Raw genomic sequence first — 20,850 nt, 5'->3', positions numbered from 1 at the left:
ACCTTCCCGTTGCCTGAAGAGGGGGGGGGGGGGTGCTCTAACCAGACGATGGGTTGCTCCGCCCAGCCAGGTATGCCACTGCTGCCTAATATTTCCCTTCTCTTTAAACCATTTTCTATTTAATACCTAAAATTCAACTTATATTAGTTTTGCACTAAAACATTTTGATGTAATTCCAGTAGAGAAGTAGCAGTGGACAGAAAACCTGGGGAACAGGGTTCAACTCCCATTTCCTTGTGACCCTGGGCAAATCACTTTACCCTTCATTGCCCTAGGTACAAAAACAGATTATGAGCCTGGTAGGGACAGAGAAAGTACCTACACAGAATATGTAAACTGCTTTGGTTGTACTACAGAAAGGCGGTATATCAAATCTATGATATTTTACCCAATAAAAAAATAGGCTGACATGCATAACTCCACCTATATACAGGATGGGCCAAAAAGTAGGTATACAGTATTTATTATTTATTTTTATTGTACAGGTGTCACAAATAACATGCGTGTGAAGTTTTTCTATCAGTTACATTGTTTCGCTTTTACTTATCATTGTACAGGTATTTAATACGTATAATACACTACTGAATGATAAGTAAAAGCGAAACAATGTAACTGAAAAACTTCATACAAATGTTATTTGTGACACCTGTACAATAAAAAGAAATAATGAATTAATACTTTTGGCCCACCCTGTAGTTCACAGGACTGTAAAGTCACAGACCAGTAAGACTAGAAGAGGTTGAACCTCCCCAGCATTTTATCTGAGTAGAAGCTGTATGCTGATCACAAACATGAGTTACATGGGGACTGTAGACGTATTTTTATAAAACTTGTCTGAGAAGAATGATATACAGTATGCAATCCAGCTTTGAACAAAGAGAAATAACTTTTTCATTTGGTAGACAGACTTCCTTTTTAGTCTCTGAGAAAACTGTCCTAAATAAGCCTTAGAAAACTCTTACGACTAAAAGGGCAATTCTATAACTGAGTGTTTGGTTAGAGCCTATTCTACAATGAACATAGGCACCACTTTCCTGTACAGAATACTTGCGTTAACAGTGAACATGCATGCTTATTATTTAAGCATGAGCATTTGCACCAGCCAAAGAAGTGATACAAGTATGCGTGCTCAAGTTGCAGAAATATGTGCATAACTTAAAAGTATTCTAAAAGTTACATGTGTGAGCCCCACAAACCCATGTATGCTTACCTGTAAAATATGTGCAATGCAAGATAAGCATATAGTTGAAGTGGAATTTTGGCATGCAGCATGTATGTGTCATTATTCTAATGACATACGCATGTAATTGGTGATAACTGTTTGCACTACTTTACAGAATTGCCCTGCACTTGTTTTCTTATCCATTAGTACCTACAGGGTATATGTTTTTCCCAATCAGGTCAGCATAAGTCTAAAATCCAGCTACAAACAGCACACACATATATAACAAAAACCTCTAAATATAAACCTTGACACTAAAAGTGTTTGAATTGAAAGAAAAAAATAGTTGTATTTACAGTAAGACAAAACTAAGCTTTGTGGACCACAGAACTTTCACAATTTTACATAGATTCTCTCTGTAAAATTGATAAAATACACAGAAAGGGCTGACTGCTTGCCTTATTTTTAAGTTACCATAAAATTATCTACAGTAACTTGACATATGTACTCATTCTTCTCTCCCCAAAATAATTATTGCCCTTTTAAAAAATGTTCTCTAATTTGTTTTTTGAAAGCTTCATTTAACATTCATGGTTTGGCCTCTGCTTCTGGAGGCTTTACTGGATTTGTAAAACAGCTCAGAACACAGGAAAAAGTTAGGTTGAAAAGCATGGTTTTTTAAAATTGCTAAATTCACAGCTGCTAGAAAATAGATGAGTGCACATACAAGCAGGAGTCTGTGCATCATTACCAGAGCAAGCAAATGGCATTCCGCTAGAAAAGACCCTTTTTGTTTTAAACTTTCTTCATTGAGAGTACTTGTCATCCATTGGGCTCTTTATCAGTGACAGATCCAGCTGAAACTGAGTTTGTGCAATTCCCAGGGACTTCCATCCGGCTCCCAAAGCCTTCTGTACATCAGTAGTGCCAGCAACTGATTTGTAACATAAGAATTGTCTTTGTTTGGCTCAAGAATGGACTGTCTGAGATTCATGGCTTTCATCATTATCCAGCACCTGTACAAAAACAGAACCCTCCCCTCCCCTATCAATCAAAATACTTCTTTGCTCCCACAAACTATCGACCCAAAGAATGGCTGAAGTTTGAGATATCAAAAATCTCAGAAAAATATATTTATCTCTCTAAATTTCTTATTTCACATTCCTTTTTTTAAAGCAGTTATTCAGTCAGCAGCTGCTGCAAAAGGCTTTTCTGCTGGGGAGTCTGAGAACCAGAAGCATTCTTCTGTGATCCCATGGAACCAGACTGATTCAGGTAGGAGTCTCCACCAACAAGATTGACTGTACACTGCACATCAGCAAACACCTGGACCTGCTGTACCTGCTAACAGAGAAGATAGGTTTAGAAACAATTCACTGTCAAAACAGTGCAGCACAGGTTTTCCAGCAAACCAAAATCAATGTGATTTGTACTGTGTATCAGGGTGAGATCACTGTTATATTTTGAAGGTAAATGTAAGGCATTTCTGCACATAAAATTGTGTTTTACACACAGAAATGGCCTATTCTAAAACTAATGAGGTTAAAGGGACAATAATGGATCATTGTTAATCTTGTTTGTGTACATAATGGAACACACTCATCTATAACACAGTTACTCACATGTAGCAGGTGTTATCCGAGGGCAGCAGAGAGATATTCTCACATGTGGGTGACGTCATCCACGGAGCTTAGCACGGACAGTGCAAAAGTGTACTGTCACTTTAAATGTCTCAAGACTGCCTGTATTGCGCATGCGTTGGTGCCTTCCCAGGACCTTCTGTTCAGTAACAAAGCTAAGAAGCCAACTAGGGGAGGTGGAAGGGTTATAAGAATATCTGTCTGCTGCCCTCGGATAACACCTGCTACAGGTGAGTAACTGTGCTTTTCTGAGGACAAGCAGGCAGCATATTCTCACATGTAGGACTCCCTAGCTACCAGGATCATGCCTCTGAGAAGAGGGTTATTGACAACTACCATGAGTCTGGTGAAACCAAATGAGTTGGGGGGGCTTCTAAATAGAGAATACATTTTGTAGAACTGCTTGGCCAAACTGACTATCCTGTCTCGAATTATTCTCCAAACAATAGTGGGATGTGAATGTGTGAATTGAGGACCAGGTGGCTGCTTTACAGATGTATTCAATGGGAGTAGAACATAGATTAGCTACTGAAATTACCATTGCTTAAACTTTGTGCGCCGTGACATGGCCTCCAAACCTCAGCCCAGCCTGAGCATAACAAAAGGAGATACAGTCTACCAGTCATGTGGAAATGGTTCTCTTGGTAATAGGAGTTTGAAGCCTGTTTGGATCAAAAGCCAGGAACAGTTGAGTAGATGTTCTCTGAGGTTTGGCACAATCCAGGTAATAAGCAAGAGCACTGAGAATGTGGTCTTGGAAAAAAGACTAGGAGAACTATGGACTGATTTAGATGAAACTCCGAGATGACCTTCAGGAGGAACTTGGGATGAGTGCGAAGAACTACTCTATCATGTTGTATAAGGTGGATCTGATACAAGAGCTTGAAGTTTGCTGACTCAACATGCAGATGTGATAGCAATAAAGAAAGTTACTTTCCAAGTAAGATGTTTAAGGGATGAAGATGAGAGTGGTTCAAAAGGAGACTTCATCAGAGTGGAAAGGAAAACATTAAGGTTCCAAGCTACAGGAGGAGGACTGATTGGAGGTTTGGTATGGAGAACGCCTTTCATAAATCTAGCAGCCAAAGGATGTACAGACAATGGCTTTTTATCAAGTGGAGTATGAAAAGCACTAATAATAATAATAACTTTATTTTTGTATACCACAATACCACAGCAGTTCATAGCACTGAGATGAACTCTGACTGAAGAGGTTTTTAATCCAGAGTTAGAAAGATGTAGAAGATAATCTAGGATTGATGGAATAATTGGATCCAGTGAGTTATCATTACACCAGATTGTGAAATGAGTCCACTTGAAATGATAGCAGCATTATTTGGAAGGTTTCCTAGAGGCTTCAATGATAACTGACACTACGTTTCAAGTTTATTTAAAATTTCTTATACCGCCTAATCAAGCCTTCTAGGCAGTGAAAAAAATGTCAAAACTCTGCGACAAATTAATTTAAAATATAAAGAAAGACAAAACGGGAGAAATGACAATTTTTAATAGACATTGACGAACAGGAATGAACGGGAAGAAGGATTAGAACTACAAGTGATAGAAAGAAAAGGACCATTCAAGGAAAAGAACAAAGGGAAGGGAAACAGAAGAAAAAAAATCTTTCCTGAATCTAAGTCGCCCTTAAAAGGGCAGTTTAAGTTACAAAGGCATCGAGGAATAAAAATGTCTTTAACTTCGCCTTAAAATTGGCAAGACTTGTTATTTCGCATAAGTGATTTGGGATACTATTCCAAAGAGAAGGGGCACTAACAGAAAAAATTGTAGCCCTCATTGTACTAATATATTTCTGGGAGGGAATAGTGAGAAGGTTGTGAGCTGTGGACCTTAATGTCCTAGTTTGATTATACAGAATAAGTAAATTGTTAATAAATTCAGGTTGGTTATTTGCTCTGGTTTTAAAAATTAGTAAATTAATTTTGTAGGTGATCCTATGTTCTATTGGAAGCCAGTGAGCTTTCTGTAGGAGGAGAGTAACATGGTCGTACTTTTTTGCGTTAAATATGATTTTTACAGCAGTGTTTTGTACTATTTGAAGTCTTCTTATTTCCTTTTTTGTAATGCCTTTGAGGAGGGCATTACAGTAATCTATGCATGAGATAACGAGAGAGTGAATTAAAATGTTCAAGGAAGAAGGCTCTAACAGTTTTGCTAAAGATTTAATCATACGTAATCGATGGAAGCAGCATTGAACAATTGTACTAATATGTAAGTGATAGGTGAATTTACTATCAAAAGTAACTCCCAGTAATTTTAGAGAGGGTACCACTTTGATAGGTAGTTTTTTAAGTATTAAAGAGAAATGAAGAGAGAGGCCATCTTTAAATGGAAAAAAAACATTAATTTTGACTTGTTTACATTCAAAGAGAGCTTGTGTGCGTCAAGCCAAGAGTTAATCTTTTCTAATTTTTGATTAATGTGAATAATTTAGTTAGGGTTATTTAGGTCTATTGGGTGAACTAGTTGTACATCATCCGCATAAGCGAATGTTGTAAAACCAATAGATTGGCCTAGGGTTAGGAGAGGGGTAAGAAGATGTTGAAGAGTAAGGGATATAGAAATGAGCCTTGCGGGATACCATATACAGCTGTTATGGGGTCAGAAGATGTTGAATTAAAAACAATCTTGGAAATCCGATCAGAAAAAAATGAAGAAAAGCAGTCAAGAACTTGATCTGAGATACCAATATCATATAATCGTGCAAGAAGGAGTTTGTGATCTATGGTATCAAAAGCTGATGATAGATCCAATGACATAAGTAATACCGACTGGTGATGGTCTAGATCAGGGGTCTCAAAGTCCCTCCTTGAGGGCCGCAATCCAGTCGGGTTTTTAGGATTTCCCCAATGAATATGCATGAGATCTATGTGCATGCGCTGCTTTCAATGCATATTCATTGGGGAAATCCTGAAAATCCGACTGGATTGCGGCCCTCAAGGAGAGACTTTGAGATCCCTGGTCTAGATGATAAAGGATTTTGGTGGTCAACCCGATAAGTGAAAGTTCGGTGGAGTGGTGTTGACGAAATCCGGTCTGATTTGGATGTAACATCTTTGTTTGTTCAATAAAATCTGAAATTTGTCGAAAGACAATTTTTTCCATGGGTTTGGCCAAAAAAAGGAATATTTGTGATTAGGCGATAATTGGAAACATCAAGTGGACTGATTTTATGGTCTTTAAGTGCAGATATTGCAAAGGTATTGGTTGGGAGAGAGAGACCATGCTGTGAGTGCTAATGAACATAGATTACGATGGAGGAGAGAGCTCTCATTCTGCATCAGTATCGTTGGAAAGATTTGAAGTGTGATGGGTTCCCTTTTGCTGAGTTGTAGGAGGAGGGGAACCATGGTTGGTTTGAGTAGAGACTTCATAAGTAAAGGAAATGGAGGGAAAGCATAAGGGAACCTGTCCCTCCAATCGATGGGAAAGGCATCAGACTCCAGATGATTGGGAGTATAGAGTCCGGACCAGAAGACAGGAAGCATGTGATTGTAGGGGGGAAGCAGAGAGATCTACTTCTGGGGTTCCCACTGTGCAAAAATCTGATGTAAAGTGTTGGAGCTGAGTGACCACTCAAGTGGTTGTAGGAGTCTGCTCAACTTGTCAGCTAAGATGTTTTCTTTTCCTGCCAGGTAGACTGCTTTCAAGAAAATGTTACAAAGAATCATCCAGAACCAGACTTGTTTTACATCTTGGCATAGTGAGTGAAACGCTGTACCTCTCTGCTTGTTCAAGCAGTACATAGTTACCTGGTTGTCTGTGCAGATGAGTACTACTTGATTGAGGAGAAGATCCTGGAATGTGTGAATTGCACAAAGCTTGATGAGACTGATGTGTAGAACTTTTTCCCGGAGGACTCCAAGAGCCTCGGTTGTGAAGGCTGTCATGGTGAGCTCCCCAACTGAGCATGGAAACATCAGTTGACAATATCTTCTGATAGGATGGCGTTTAGAATAGAAGGCCTTTGGAGAGATTGGATGGTGATATCTACCACAGAAGTGATGTTTGGAGTTGTAACATCACTCTGAGCTGTTGAAATAGCAGTCTAGTAGCTTGAGACCACTGGGTCGAAAGTGCCAACTGAGATTCCCTAAGATGTAGACAGGCAAATGGAGTTACATGAATTGCAGAGGCCAAGTGTTCAAGGAGTTGTAGCATTTGGCATGCAGTTATGCAGAAAGAAGAGGAGACTTTTTGACAAATCTGAATTAGAGTATCGAGCCTCTGTTGAGGGATTCAAGACAAGGTTGGATAAGTTCCTACTGGAACAGAACATACGCAAGTAAGGCTAGACCTAAGGGCCGCCGCATAAGCGGACTGCTGAGCACGATGGACCACTGGTCTGACCCAGCAGCGGCAATTCTTATGTTCTTATGCACAAGATTGAGTCATGTCCAAGAGGGCCCCAATAAACTCTAGCATTGAGATGGGATTTCTAGTAGCTGACTGCAAATTCCAGGAGGTCCATTAGACCAGTGGTTCCCAACCCTTTCCTGGAGGAACACCAGGCCAATTGGGTTTTCAGGCTAGCCCTAATGAATATGCATGAAGCAAATTTGCATGCCTATCACTTCCATCATATGCAAATCTCTCTCATGCATATTCATTAGGGCTAGCCTGAAAACCCGATTGGCCTGGTGTTCCTCCAGGACAGGGTTGGGAATCACTGCATTAGACAAACTGTTGCATTTATTTGTCTGGTGAGCTTGCTCAGGTGTGGAAGCCTTGATCAACCAGTTGTCCAAGGGAAACTGAAAACTGTAAGAGCAAAGGAGTGCATTACATTACATTAGTGCCTTTTATTCTGCCATTACCTTGCGGTTCAAGGCGGATTACATAAGAGGTTATCTGGACATTTCCAGAAGTGTTACAGAGTTCAGCGGGTTATTTCAGGGGATTGAAATGGTTCCTGCGGTGTTCGTTTGTCTTAATGGATTTATTTCTTTTCTGAAAGTTTTGTAATCTGGTGTCATGATCAGTAGATTGGATAGTTGGTGGTCTAGTTTCGCTGCCTGCATGGCCAGTAGGCCATCGTACATTATTTTTGCATTTGACGCCTCTGATTTGGTGGTGCTTGGATGGTGTCTGGGTTCTCCTTTGCCTAGTTGTAATAGTTTGGATACGGCGGTTGTTCAGGTAGGCTGGGCTGTCTCTATTCATGGCTTTAAATAATAGACAGTAAAATTAGAATAGTATTCTTGCTTGTATTGGGAGCCAGTGTAAGTCGAAGTACGTGGCGGTGATGTGGTCGTATTTCTTCAGTGAATAGATCAGTCTCAGAGCTGTGTTTTGTACTGTTTGTAGCTGTTTTATCATGACTGCAGGGCAGGGGAGATAGAGGATGTTGCAGTAGTCTAGAAGTCCTAGGACTAGGGATTGGACCATGAGCTGGAATTGTTTTCTGTCAAAGAAGTTTCAGATTTGCCTTAAGTTTCGCATGACCGCAAATGATTTCTGTATTGTTTTGTTGATTTATGGTTGCATGGTACAGCTACTACTACTAAGCACTTTGTGATGTACTTATGTCTAGTAGCACTAGAGAAACTGTAAGAATAGTAGTAGTATAGTAGTAGTAGTGAATACTCTACTACTATTTATCATTTCTATAGTGCTTAAAGGTGTATGCAGCACTGTACATTTAACAAGCCTGCTCAGAAGAGCTTACAATCTAATTTGGACAGACAGACAGGACATATAGGGTTGGGAAATTTCTTGCAGAGAGAATGACACTACTAAGCACTTTGTGATGTACTTATGTCTAGTAGCACTAGAGAAACTGTAAGAATAGTAGTAGTATAGTAGTAGCAGTGAATACTCTACTACTATTTATCATTTCTATAGTGCTTAAAGGTGTATGCAGCACTGTACATTTAACAAGCCTGCTCAGAAGAGCTTACAGTCTAATTTGGACAGACAGACAGGACATATAGGGTTGGGAAATTTCTTGCAGAGAGAATGACAGGATGGATATAGGTATCTTATAGTGAGTGGGAGTTAGGAGTTCAAAGCAGCCTTGGAAAAAATGGGATTTTAGCTTGGATTTGAAAACTGCTAGAGATGGAGCTTGACACATTGACTCAGGAAGTCTGTTCCAGGCATACGGTAGCACAGTAAGATAGAAGGGATGGAGTCTGGAGTTGGCAGTGGTAGAGAAGTGTTCAGATACCCAATGAATGGATTTCACAGGGGAAGATGAATGAGGAGAGATAATGGGGGTCTGCAGAGTAGATGCACTTGTAAGTCACTAAGAAGATGAACTGTATAAAGAAATAGATGGGGAGAGGGACTTGAGGAGAGGGGTAATGTGAGTACAGCGGCTCTGCCAGAATATAAGGCATGCAGCAAAACTTTGAATGGATTGAAGTGGGGGGGGGGAGATTGTTGAGCAGAAGACCTGAGAAAAGCAAATTGCAGTAGTCTAAGCGAGAGGTAATAAAGAGTGTGGATAAGGGTTTTGGTTGTGTGTTTGGAAAGGAGAGATCGGATTTTGTTATTATTATACAGAAAAAAGAGGCAGGCTTTTGCGAATTGTTGGATCTGAATAGAGAAGGAGAGAGTGATATCAAAGATGATTCTGAGGTTGCGAGCTGACAGGACAGGGAGGAGGAGAGTGTTGTCCACAGGAATAGAGAACAGAGGGAGTGGGGAGGTGGGTTTAGGTGGAAAGATAAGGAGCTTGATCTTAGCCATATTAATTAGATGGTGGTGAGACATCCAGGCGGCAATGCAGGACAAGCAAGCTGAGATTTGGGCCTGGATTTTTGTAGAAATGTCTGGTATGGAGAGGTAGATCTGGAAGTCATCAACATAGAGATGATATTAAAAGCCATGGGAGGTGATTAATGCACCGAGGGAGTGGGTATACTGTATATGGAGAAAAAGAGAGGGCTCAAGACAGAGTCTTGAGGTACATCGATTGAGAATGGGATAACAGTGGAGGAGGATCCACCTATGCAAACACCACAAGTGTGTTGGGAGAGATGGTAAGAAATCCAGGATAGAACAGAACCCTGGAATCCCACCAAGGTCAGCATATCGAGGAGTAGGTGGTGATCAACAGTATCGAAAGCAGCAGATAGATCGAGAAGGATGAGAATAGAGTACAGGTCATTGGATCTGGCCAGGAACAGGTCATTAGAGACTTTAGAAAGGGCAATTTCCATGGAATCGAGTGGGTGAAAGCCCGATTGAAGTGGATGAAGAATCGTTTGAGATGAAAGGAAGTCCAGGCAATGGCAGTGAACAGCACATTCAAGTAGCTTGGATAAGGAGAGGAGAGAGATGGGGCGATAGATGGCAGGGGATGTGGGGTGAAGTGAGTTTTTGTTTTGTTTGATTTTTTAGGAGAGGCAAAACCACGGCATGTTTAAGACATCAGGAACAGTTGCAGTGGAGAATGATAAGTTGAAGATGTGAAAAACAGGAGGGATGACAATAGAGGCAATAGTACTGAGTAGGTTGGTAGGAATTGGGTTAGAAGAGCAGGTCGTGGGTTTGGAGGAGGAGAGAAGATGTGCAGTTTCCTCTTCAGTGATTTAAGAAAATGAGGAAAAGGTAGCAGGGGTTGAAGGTTGGTTGGCAGAGTGGACAGCTAGGAGGAGAGGTGGGGGGAGGTGATCAAGTTGAGAACTCAAGGTGAATCTTGTCGTAGAAGAATTCTGTCATTGTTTGGGGAGAAGTGAAGGGGGAATTGGAGGTGGGAGGACTTTGAGCAGAGAGTGTACCAACGAGACACCGATGGTTAGAGCTAAGAGAGTTTAGTTAAACGGGTGTAGTATTCTTGTTTGGCAAGTGAGAAAGCAGAACTAGAGGGATATCAGCAAGACTTTGAAGTGCATGAAGTCAAAACATGTGCAGGATTTAAACCAAAGACGTTCACAGGACCGCAGGTAACGGATGTTGGGGGTCAGACAGGGCTGGGGTTTGGCGTGCCTTACTGGACGTGAAATGGGAGGAGTGAGAGTATCTAGAGCAGAGGAGAAAATGGTGTTATAGGAGAAGACTTTATTGACAGACTTATGTGACATAGTAGTAGAAAGGAAGAAGGTGGTGGACAGGGTGTCAGGGTCAATAGCTTGAAAGTTCCTAACATATAGGTAATGATTAGTTGGGTCTGGGGGGAGGGTGATGAGTTGTAAAGGTTACCAGATGATGGTCAGAGAGGAAAAGAGTTGAGATGCAGAATTTGGTGGTAGAGCTGTTGGAGGAGAAGACAAAGTCAAAGCAGTGGCCATTCTGGTGTGTTAGGGTTGTGGAGTACAGCTGGAGATTGTGTGAGGATATTAAGGTGAGAAATCTGGAGTTAGAGGGGTCATCAGCATGGATGAGGGAGGGAAATGAGGGTTCGAGAAAGGAGAGCCAGGAGTCAAAGTCTGTGAGGAAAGAACAGAGAGACTTATTAGGGGGGCGGCAAATGACTGCTACTTGGAGGGGTAGAAGAGCGAATAGGCGGATAGAGTGGAATTCAAAAGAGGGAGAGGAGTATAAATTATCCTTCCCCTCTATACACAGTATTCGCTATGCAGGCAAACTGGGAAAATCCCTTTTCTTCAGAATCACAGGTCTTTGGAATGACCTTACTACCCCGCTGCGGAACCTGGGCTCCCTCCAATTATTCCGCAAGCAACTTAAAACCTGGCTTTTCACTAAAATGTAATTCTATCCCCCCTTACTCTTCTCTTCTATATATAAGTTCATGTAAATCTTTTTTTTTCCTTCTCTTCCTATATTTTAAGTTCTTGTAAACCGTGCTGAGCTCCACAACATCCGTGGAGATGATGCGGTATATAAACTTAAGGTTTAGTTTACTTAGTTTAGTTTAGTGAGGCGGAAGAAGGAGTTGATATCTACATGATGGCGACAGTTAACAGCCTAACACCACCTCCATAACTAACTAGGTGAGGTGTATGTGAAAAAAGGTAGTCTCCATGACATAGGGCAGCAGCTGAAGCAGGCTTCAGGATATATCCAGGTTTCAGTTAGTGCTAACAGCCTAACACCACCTCCATAACTAACTGGGTGAGGTGTATGTGAAAAAAGGTAGTCTCCATGACATAGGGCAGCAGCTGAAGCAGGCTTCAGGATATATCCAGGTTTCAGTAAGTGCTAGCAGGTGAACAGTCAGAGATAAAGAGGTCATGGATGGCTGGGCTACGTGACGGCCAAGCTTCCTCCACATGTATCGAACAAATCCTTCCGCTGCCAGGATGAAATACACCTCAAAACACCTCCTAGTCTTGCTCAATTGCAAACTGCCAAATGACGTTCCTATCTCACGTCATACCAACCCACTGGAATCAACTGCCCCCACAGATAAGATCCTTTGAAGGACCTCTCAACTTTAGGAAAGTAATAAAAACATACCTATTCACCTAACTCCCACAATTGATAGATTACAAAGAAATACATATTGATACAAGATCATTGGTATGTGTTGCGTTAGGACAAAAATTTGTATTATAAAATATTTTCTGTAACTGTAACAAATTTAACCTGTAAACTGTATATTACAGATATTGGTATTGGATCCCTGGTATGTTATAGCTCTATCTCAGACTCTATGTTTATTGGGAGTGCTTGTCCCATTTGTCATACAAATTTTGTAAAGGACAGACTCTTTAGGGGTAACCTTCAGCAGTAGTGCAGGGAGAGCTCATTTAACTGTGTTAAAAAAACAACACTGAGGAGAAGAGCAATGGCCCCTGTAGAAACATGCCAGTGAAACAGCTAGGTAGCCGTTGGGCTATAAGATAAGTACTCCTCCTTAAATTATTTATAGCACCACTTAGATGCATTAGAGTATAATCTGCATTAAATATTTAACAAGACCGATGATGAATATATTACCCCAGTAAGGACACGAGACCAGAATAAAAACTGTGGAGTCCCAGGCCTCGGTGTGGGTAAGGGACAGTGGAAATCTTAATTTCAAGGTGGAAATGCTGGAAAACATGATCAGAAGATGTAATCTTCGGATTACAAATTTTCCAAAACTACTACTTACTCCAGCGCAAGATATGTTTAAGAAATACATGAAGGAGTTCCTGAAATCTCTTATCCACCTCTCACTAAAATATACTATTTACCAACTAGATCACCTGTTCAGAAACCAAACCAGCAGAATTTGTCTGCTGATAGTTTGGATTTGACAAATTTCCTTGAGAGGTCTGATAATGAGATACCAGCAACTGTTAAGCTGCTTGTACAATTTGCTATTGACTCTGACAGAGAATGGATGCTCAAGTTATTCTTTAAGTTTAAGGATATACCATTTATGACTAAATTAGTGAGAATGTATCCTGATGTATCATGAATAACACAAAAGAGAAGAAAACAATTTCTCATTTTGAGACCAAGGGTCTTACAGTTAGGTGCGACGTTCGTACTCAGATACCCCTGTAAATGTGTGATGATCTATCAAGGGAATAGATTTTTTTTTTTTTTGAACCTCAGCAGTCGATAAAATTTATCTCTGCTAAAGAGCAAATTTAGCATTCTTGAGAGAATTTCTGTTCCAAATTAGCTCAGTTTAATAAGGTTCTAGTTCCCACTCAGCAACCATCTTTTATTTTCCTTGTACTGTTTGATTAGAAAATTCAGCGAATGCATAGCTTTCTCCCCCTTTAATTGAGGTCTAATTTTACAATCCAGTATATATACAATGGAGTTAAATTTTTTCTTTTTTTACCTTTATGATGAGAAAAAGAAGTTTGTTTTGTTTCCTTTTATGTAAAATTTTTTTTTTCCTTTTAGACTATTTTGTTATTTCAATGTTGGAACTGGTATTGTATTATTTCTTTGATTTGGCTAATAATTATGTCAAAACTATAAAATGAAATAAAGATTTAATTAATAATCAACTGCAAGCAATTGCATGTTGTATGATCAGTTGAACAAACTATTTTTCCATTCATCAATTAGAGTCTCCAACCATTCTCGATGTAGATGAAGTTGACCTGAAAAGTTTTTCATACTGCAACATCCATAAGCAATTTCTTCACCAGTTTTAAGCAGAGTGAGCAGGAAATGTCTCGGTGTTCAGAACCTAGATACTGGACACACCAATTATGCAGGTCTGTAACTGAAATGGTCCTTTGACAATGAGTGCACATCTTGAAGCCGCTAGGAGTCTGATATCGAAGGAAAAATTTCTGATGCAAAGTCAAAGGACTCAATGATCCAAGGAGGTCGAATAGATGGTAAGCCAAAAACAGATTGATGCTCCTGGCCTCTAAATAAGGTGGAAAGGGTTCGAAGGCCTGAAACAAAAAGTTGGGAAAAAGCTCTAAGAAATACCTTTTCTCAGTTCTGTGGAAAACTGAGAACAGAAGATCCCACAAGCTAACATTGAGAGGGAAGGCACTGATGCATGCGCAGTTTGAGCAGTCTCAAGATTTATTTGACAATGCACTTTTGCACTATCTGTGCCTGGCTCAGTGGATGACATAACCCACATGAGAGAATATGCTGCCTGCTTGTCTTTGGATATGTTTTACTCTAATAACTGAGGGCCAAATATTCAAACATAGCAGCTATTATCAAGATATTTATCAGGGCATTTGTGTTGACCAGAACTATCCAAGGACATTCAATTGAATTACATGGACAATGCCCCTGAATATATTTCTAGAATGCTTTAGCACTATTTGGATAACGTTGGAGTAGTACAGTTATTGAAGTAGTAATTTTCTGAATAGTGGTGATACTGAAATCATTTTCCAGATAACTTGATACAGGTAGGACAGAAAACTGTTGTCCAAACTTTATCTTGATAACTATGTAAACAGCAGTTTCAAAATCACCATTATCTAGATAGTGGTGGTACTTGCACTGCACTTGGATATTCAGACTGCACCTACTGAATATTCACATTTAATTTACTTGCCATGGCTGTTTAAAAACACCTTTGATGGTGGCAGCTGAACATTTCCTAACAAAGAATTAACATACAGCATTATTAGCAGAAATCTTTGAAATTCTGAACCCACTTATCCCAAGATGATGCTTAAATAATGGTTTCTTATTGTAAATAAATGAAAGGAAAGTTCTCAAATATGAATATGTGATGGAATACAGTTTGCCTAATGCATAAGTATGAGCTTATGGCAGCAGAAAAAGAGGTGTATTTCAATATCAAAAGTGTTGGAATTGTAGGAGTTTTTTTCCTTCATAGTTGAGTGTATGTGCATATCTATGCTTGCAGCAAGACTGATAGAAGGATGCAAATGGCATAATCACATCATACCCTTCCTGCAAAAACTACAGGGCTACCAGCATTGCGTAAACATTTTTTGGGTTTCACTATCACTTAATAAAGAGATGTTGGTGTTTGGGATTTGCTTGGATTTGTTTGTATTCAGCATTATCTATGGGGCAACAGATATTGAGAACTAGATGTTGGTGTTTGGGATTTGGTTGGATTTGTTTGTATTCAGCATTATCTATGGGGCAACAGGTATTGAGAACTAGATGTTGGTGTTTGGGATTTGGTTGGATTTGTTTGTATTCAGCATTATCTATGGGGCAACAGGTATTGAGAACTAGATGTTGGTGTTTGGGATTTGGTTGGATTTGGTTGTATTCAGCATTATTTATGGGGCAACAGGTATTGAGAACTAGATGTTGGTGTTTGGGATTTAGTTGGATTTGTTTGTATTCAGCATTATCTATGGGACAACAGGTATTGAGAACTAGATGTTGGTGTTTGGGATTTAGTTGGATTTGTTTGTATTCAGCATTATCTATGGGACAACAGGTATTGAGAACTAGATGTTGGTGTTTGGGATTTGGTTGGATTTGTTTGTATTCAGCATTATCTATGGGGCAACAGGTATTGAGAACTAGATGTTGGTGTTTGGGATTTGGTTGTATTCAGCATTATCTATGGGGTAACAGGTATTGAGAACTAGATGTTGGTGTTTGGGATTTGGTTGTATTCAGCATTATCTATGGGGCAACAGGTATTGAGAACTAGATGTTGGTGTTTGGGATTTGGTTGTATTCAGCATTATCTATGGGGCAACAGGTATTGAGAACTAGATGTTGGTGTTTGGAATTTGGTTGGATTTGGTTGTATTCAGCATTATCTATGGGGCAACAGGTATTGAGAACTAGATGTTGGTGTTTGGAATTTGGTTGGATTTGTTTGTATTCAGCATTATCTATGGGGCAACAGGTATTGAGAACTAGATGTTGGTGTTTGGGATTTAGTTGGATTTGTTTGTATTCAGCATTATCTATAGGGCAACAGGTATTGAGAACTAGATGTTGGTGTTTGGGATTTGGTTGTATTCAGCATTATCTATGGGGCAAAAGGTATTGAGAACTAGATGTTGGTGTTTGGGATTTGGTTGTATTCAGCATTATCTATGGGGCAACAGGTATTGAGAACTAGATGTTGGTGTTTGGGATTTGGTTGTATTCAGCATTATCTATGGGGCAACAGGTATTGAGAACTAGATGTTGGTGTTTGGAATTTGGTTGGATTTGGTTGTATTCAGCATTATCTATGGGGCAACAGGTATTGAGAACTAGATGTTGGTGTTTGGGATTTGGTTGTATTCAGCATTATCTATGGGGCAACAGGTATTGAGAACTAGATGTTGGTGTTTGGGATTTGGTTGTATTCAGCATTATCTATGGGGCAACAGGTATTGAGAACTAGATGTTGGTGTTTGGGATTTGGTTGTATTCAGCATTATCTATGGGGCAACAGGTATTGAGAACTAGATGTTGGTGTTTGGGATTTGGTTGTATTCAGCATTATCTATGGGGCAACAAGTATTGAGAACTAGATGTTGGTGTTTGGGATTTGGTTGTATTCAGCATTATCTATGGGGCAACAGGTATTGAGAACTAGATGTTGGTGTTTGGAATTTGGTTGGATTTGGTTGTATTCAGCATTATCTATGGGGCAACAGGTATTGAGAACTAGATGTTGGTGTTTGGGATTTGGTTGGATTTGTTTGTATTCAGCATTATCTATGGGGCAACAGGTATTGAGAACTAGATGTTGGTGTTTGGGATTTAGTTGGATTTGTTTGTATTCAGCATTATCTATAGGGCAACAGGTATTGAGAACTAGATGTTGGTGTTTGGGATTTGGTTGTATTCAGCATTATCTATGGGGCAACAGGTATTGAGAACTAGATGTTGGTGTTTGGGATTTGGTTGTATTCAGCATTATCTATGGGGCAACAGGTATTGAGAACTAGATGTTGGTGTTTGGGATTTGGTTGTATTCAGCATTATCTATGGGGCAACAGGTATTGAGAACTAGATGTTGGTGTTTGGAATTTGTTTGGATTTGGTTGTATTCAGCATTATCTATGGGGCAACAGGTATTGAGAACTAGATGTTGGTGTTTGGGATTTGGTTGGATTTGTTTGTATTCAGAATTATCTATGGGGCAACAGGTATTGAGAACTAGATGTTGGTGTTTGGGATTTGGTTGGATTTGTTTGTATTCAGCATTATCTATGGGGCAACAGGTACTGAGAACTAGATGTTGGTGTTTGGAATTTGGTTGGATTTGGTTGTATTCAGCATTATCTATGGGGCAACAGGTATTGAGAACTATACAGTTGGGCTGTGCACAGTTGCACATGTTGTACAAGTCGAAGCCAATGTAAATGCCTTATGAGTTTTGTACAATGGTGCAAGCATTAATATTAGGAAGGTTAGATTATTATAATGCACTTTATTTGGGGGTGGTGAAAATGAAAAGTAGGGCATTGCAAATTTTGATGAATTCTGCTGCAAGATTGATTGTGGGTGCTTTATGGATGGCCCATATTACGCCAATTCTGAAGCAGTTACATTGGCTTCCTGTACAACAGAGTCCAATATAAAGTGCTTTCAACTGTACATCAGGATTTGTTGGAGTTGTATTGCCCAAGAAGGGAATTAAGATCTACACAGTATATGAAATTGTCATTGATGAAAGAGAGAAATGGATACATACCAGGGTTGGGAATTCTATAAGAACATAAGAATAACCTTACTGGGTCAGACCAATGCTACATCAAGCCCAGTAGTCTGTTCTCATGGTGGCCAATCCAGGTCACTATTATCTGGCCAAAACCCAAGGCGTAGCAATATTCTATACTACTGATACAGGGCAAGCAGTGGCTTCTCCCATGTCTTTTTCAATAACAGACTAAGGACTTTTCCTCCAGAAACTTGTCCAAACCTTTCTTAAAACCAGCTACGCTATCTGCTCTTACCACATCCTCTGGCAATGCGTTCCAGAGCTTAACTATTCTCTAAGTGAAAAAAAATTTCCTCCTATTAAATTTAAAAGTATTTCCCTGTAACTTCATTGAGTGTCCCCTAGTCTTTGTAATTTTTGATGGAGTGAAAAATTGATCCACTTCAGTGTTCTCCCCAGAAATTTTTTCCAGCTGGGTGGCATGAAAAAGTAGCCGGGTGGGGCGGGATGGGGAAATTTGGTGGTGGGGAAAATTAACCCCCTCTTTTACTAAGGTACACTAGCTTTTTTTGCATGTGCAGAATATTAGCACGTGCAAACCCCCGCACTATGCAGGAAGACTAATGCCAGCTCAATGCTGGTGTTAGTGTCTAGCGCGCACGGCAATTCTGTGCACACCAAGCGCACGCTAAAACCGCTATTGCAGCTTAGTAAAAGGAGCCCTAAATGTGTACTATTTTTATTAGTTAATTATTATTATTTTCCAATGCTCAATATGACTTCCTTTTTTAAGGTTTGACACTTGTGCCAGAATATTTTTACTAAATTTAAGAAATATCCAATTCTAGAAGGGAATAATTAGATATTTGCCCTCTTTCAAATGACACAGAGGTTTAAAAAAGGGAAATGCGTTAATGAAGTTATTAGGTTCAATCTAGCCATTTATTTCTGCATGAACTTAAAACAACTAACAAAAAAAAAAGATAAATATAGCTCATCCAGTCATACAAGAAATGGCTCTATAGCACCTCTAATAAAGTTTTGATCACTAGGTTCCTTCCTGAGGTCTCACTGAGGATATGAAATAGATTCTATCCCTACTTCCAGACCTCTTCCACATAATTTATGGAGAGATGTAACTGAGCCTTGAAGGAGACCTGCGTGATTGATCTTTATCTGCTACTTTTTTATTTTGCTGTAGTGCAAAGTGAGAGCTAGGGCAAAACAGTTTAGGTAAAGCTGCTTGATGTTAATACAACTTTATTTTAATTCTTTATAGTAAGTGTGTGTGTGGTGGTGGGTGGGGGGACAACACTTACATCAACAGTAAAGTTAGAATAGGGTCATTAAATCCAGTGGCGTACCTAGTATATGACAGCCAGTGCTGATCATGTTTTAACAACCCCCTCCTCTACATAAAAAAATTATTTTTAGTAATAATCCTTGAGTCACACAACAAGGGTGCACCTAGGAAAAGGCAGCATCTTAAACAGTGCAGTGAGCACTAGAACACCAACACATGCATTGTAAAACATCCTGCACAGTCGATGCTAACAGAAAACCATGTCCTTTTCATACACACAGAACACAGATACATCCTTGCCCAATATGGAATAATCACAAACTAAAAATAGAAATATGTAGACAAAAGTTAACACACAGAAACAGTGACACATCCCCTAATACTGCACAAAATATAAAGACAGTAGATGTAAATTTGAAAAAATTCCCAAGAAAAGCACAGTTATTTACCGTAACAGGTGTTATCCAGGGACAGCAGGCAGCTCGATGCGGAAGCCTCGCAAGCAGACTTGCTTGAAGAAACTAGAAGTTTCGAGTCAGCTGCACCGCGCATGCGCGAGTGCATTCCTGCCCAGCACAGGGCGCGTCTCCTCAGTTTAGATAGCTAGCAGAGAAGCCAACCAGGGGAGGTGGGTGGGTTGTGAGAATAGCTGCCTGCTGTCCCTGGATAACATCTGTTACGGTAAGAAACTGTGCTTTATCCCAGGACAAGCAGGCAGCCTATTCTCACATATGGGTGATCTCCAAGCTAACCAGAATGGGATGGTGGGAGTGTTGGCAATTTAAGAGAATAAGTTTTGTAATACTCTCTGGCCAAAATGGCCATCCCGTCTGGAGAACACATCCAGACAACAGTGAGAAGCTAAAGTATGAACCGAGGACCAAGTAGTAGCCTTGCAAATTTCCTCAATAGGTGTAGATCTGAGGAAAGCTACTGAAGCTGCCATTGCTCTGACTTTATGGGCTGTGACTCTACCCTGTAGTTGTAATCCAGCCTGGGCATAGCAGAAGGAAATACAAGCAGCCATCCAGTTGGAGATGGTACGCTTAGAGATAGGATGTCCCAACTTGTTTGGATCGAAGGAAACAAAAAGTTAAGGAGCAGTTCTGTGAGGTTTGGTGCATTCCAAATAAAAGGCCAAAGCACGTTTACAGTCCAGAGTATGAAGAGCTGATTCTCCAGGAAGAGAATGAGGCTTTGGAAAAAACACTGTAAGAGTAATGGATTGGTTGAGATGAAATTCTGATACCACCTTAGGGAGGAATTTGGGATGAGTACGGAGGACCACCTTGTCATGATGGAAGACAGTGAAAGGTGGATCAGCAACTAAAGCTTGCAGCTCACTGACTCTTTGAGCAGAAATGAGGGCAATGAGAAACACCAATTTCCAAGTGAAATACTTCAGATGAGCCATAGACATTGGTTCAAATGGAGGCTTCATCAATTGAGCAAGAACAACATTGAGGTCCCAAACCACAGGAGGCGGTTTGAGAGGAGGTTTGACATTGAAAAGTCCTTTTATGAATCTGGAAACCACCGGATGAGCAGAGAGGAGTTTCCCATGGAAAGCAGCAATTGTACTGAGATGGACTCGGATTGATGTATATTTGAGACCAGAAGTGGATAAGTCCAAAAGGTAATCCAAAACAGAAGATAAGGAGGAATGTTGAGGCTCCTTATCATGAGAAAAACACCACATAGAAAATCAGTCCATTTTTGATGATAACATTGTCTAGTGGTAGGCTTCCTAGAAGCCTCTAAAATGTCTCTGTGATGTCTATAGTATAAATGTTTT

General features: G+C 40.0%; 1 protein-coding gene across 8 annotated transcripts in view; it reads right to left on the bottom strand.

Moving 5' to 3' along the window:
* Positions 1 to 825: 825 nt before the first annotated feature.
* Positions 826 to 20,850, bottom strand: part of NCOA1 (nuclear receptor coactivator 1) — a 631,796-nt gene continuing 611,771 nt past the window's right edge. For 7 of the 8 annotated variants that reach the window (XM_033939867.1, XM_033939864.1, XM_033939862.1 and 4 more), the window contains one exon: positions 2,342 to 2,506. In XM_033939867.1, coding sequence (XP_033795758.1) covers positions 2,342 to 2,506 — 165 coding nt within the window. Of the gene's footprint in view, positions 2,507 to 20,850 lie in introns of all 8 variants that reach the window. The other variant, XM_033939863.1, reaches the window with a different exon arrangement.

The sequence above is a fragment of the Geotrypetes seraphini genome, chromosome 3 (genome assembly GCF_902459505.1).
Source record: "Geotrypetes seraphini chromosome 3, aGeoSer1.1, whole genome shotgun sequence".
Taxonomy (NCBI): Eukaryota; Metazoa; Chordata; class Amphibia; order Gymnophiona; family Dermophiidae; genus Geotrypetes; species Geotrypetes seraphini.
This window is presented reverse-complemented; position numbering and strand designations above follow the sequence as displayed.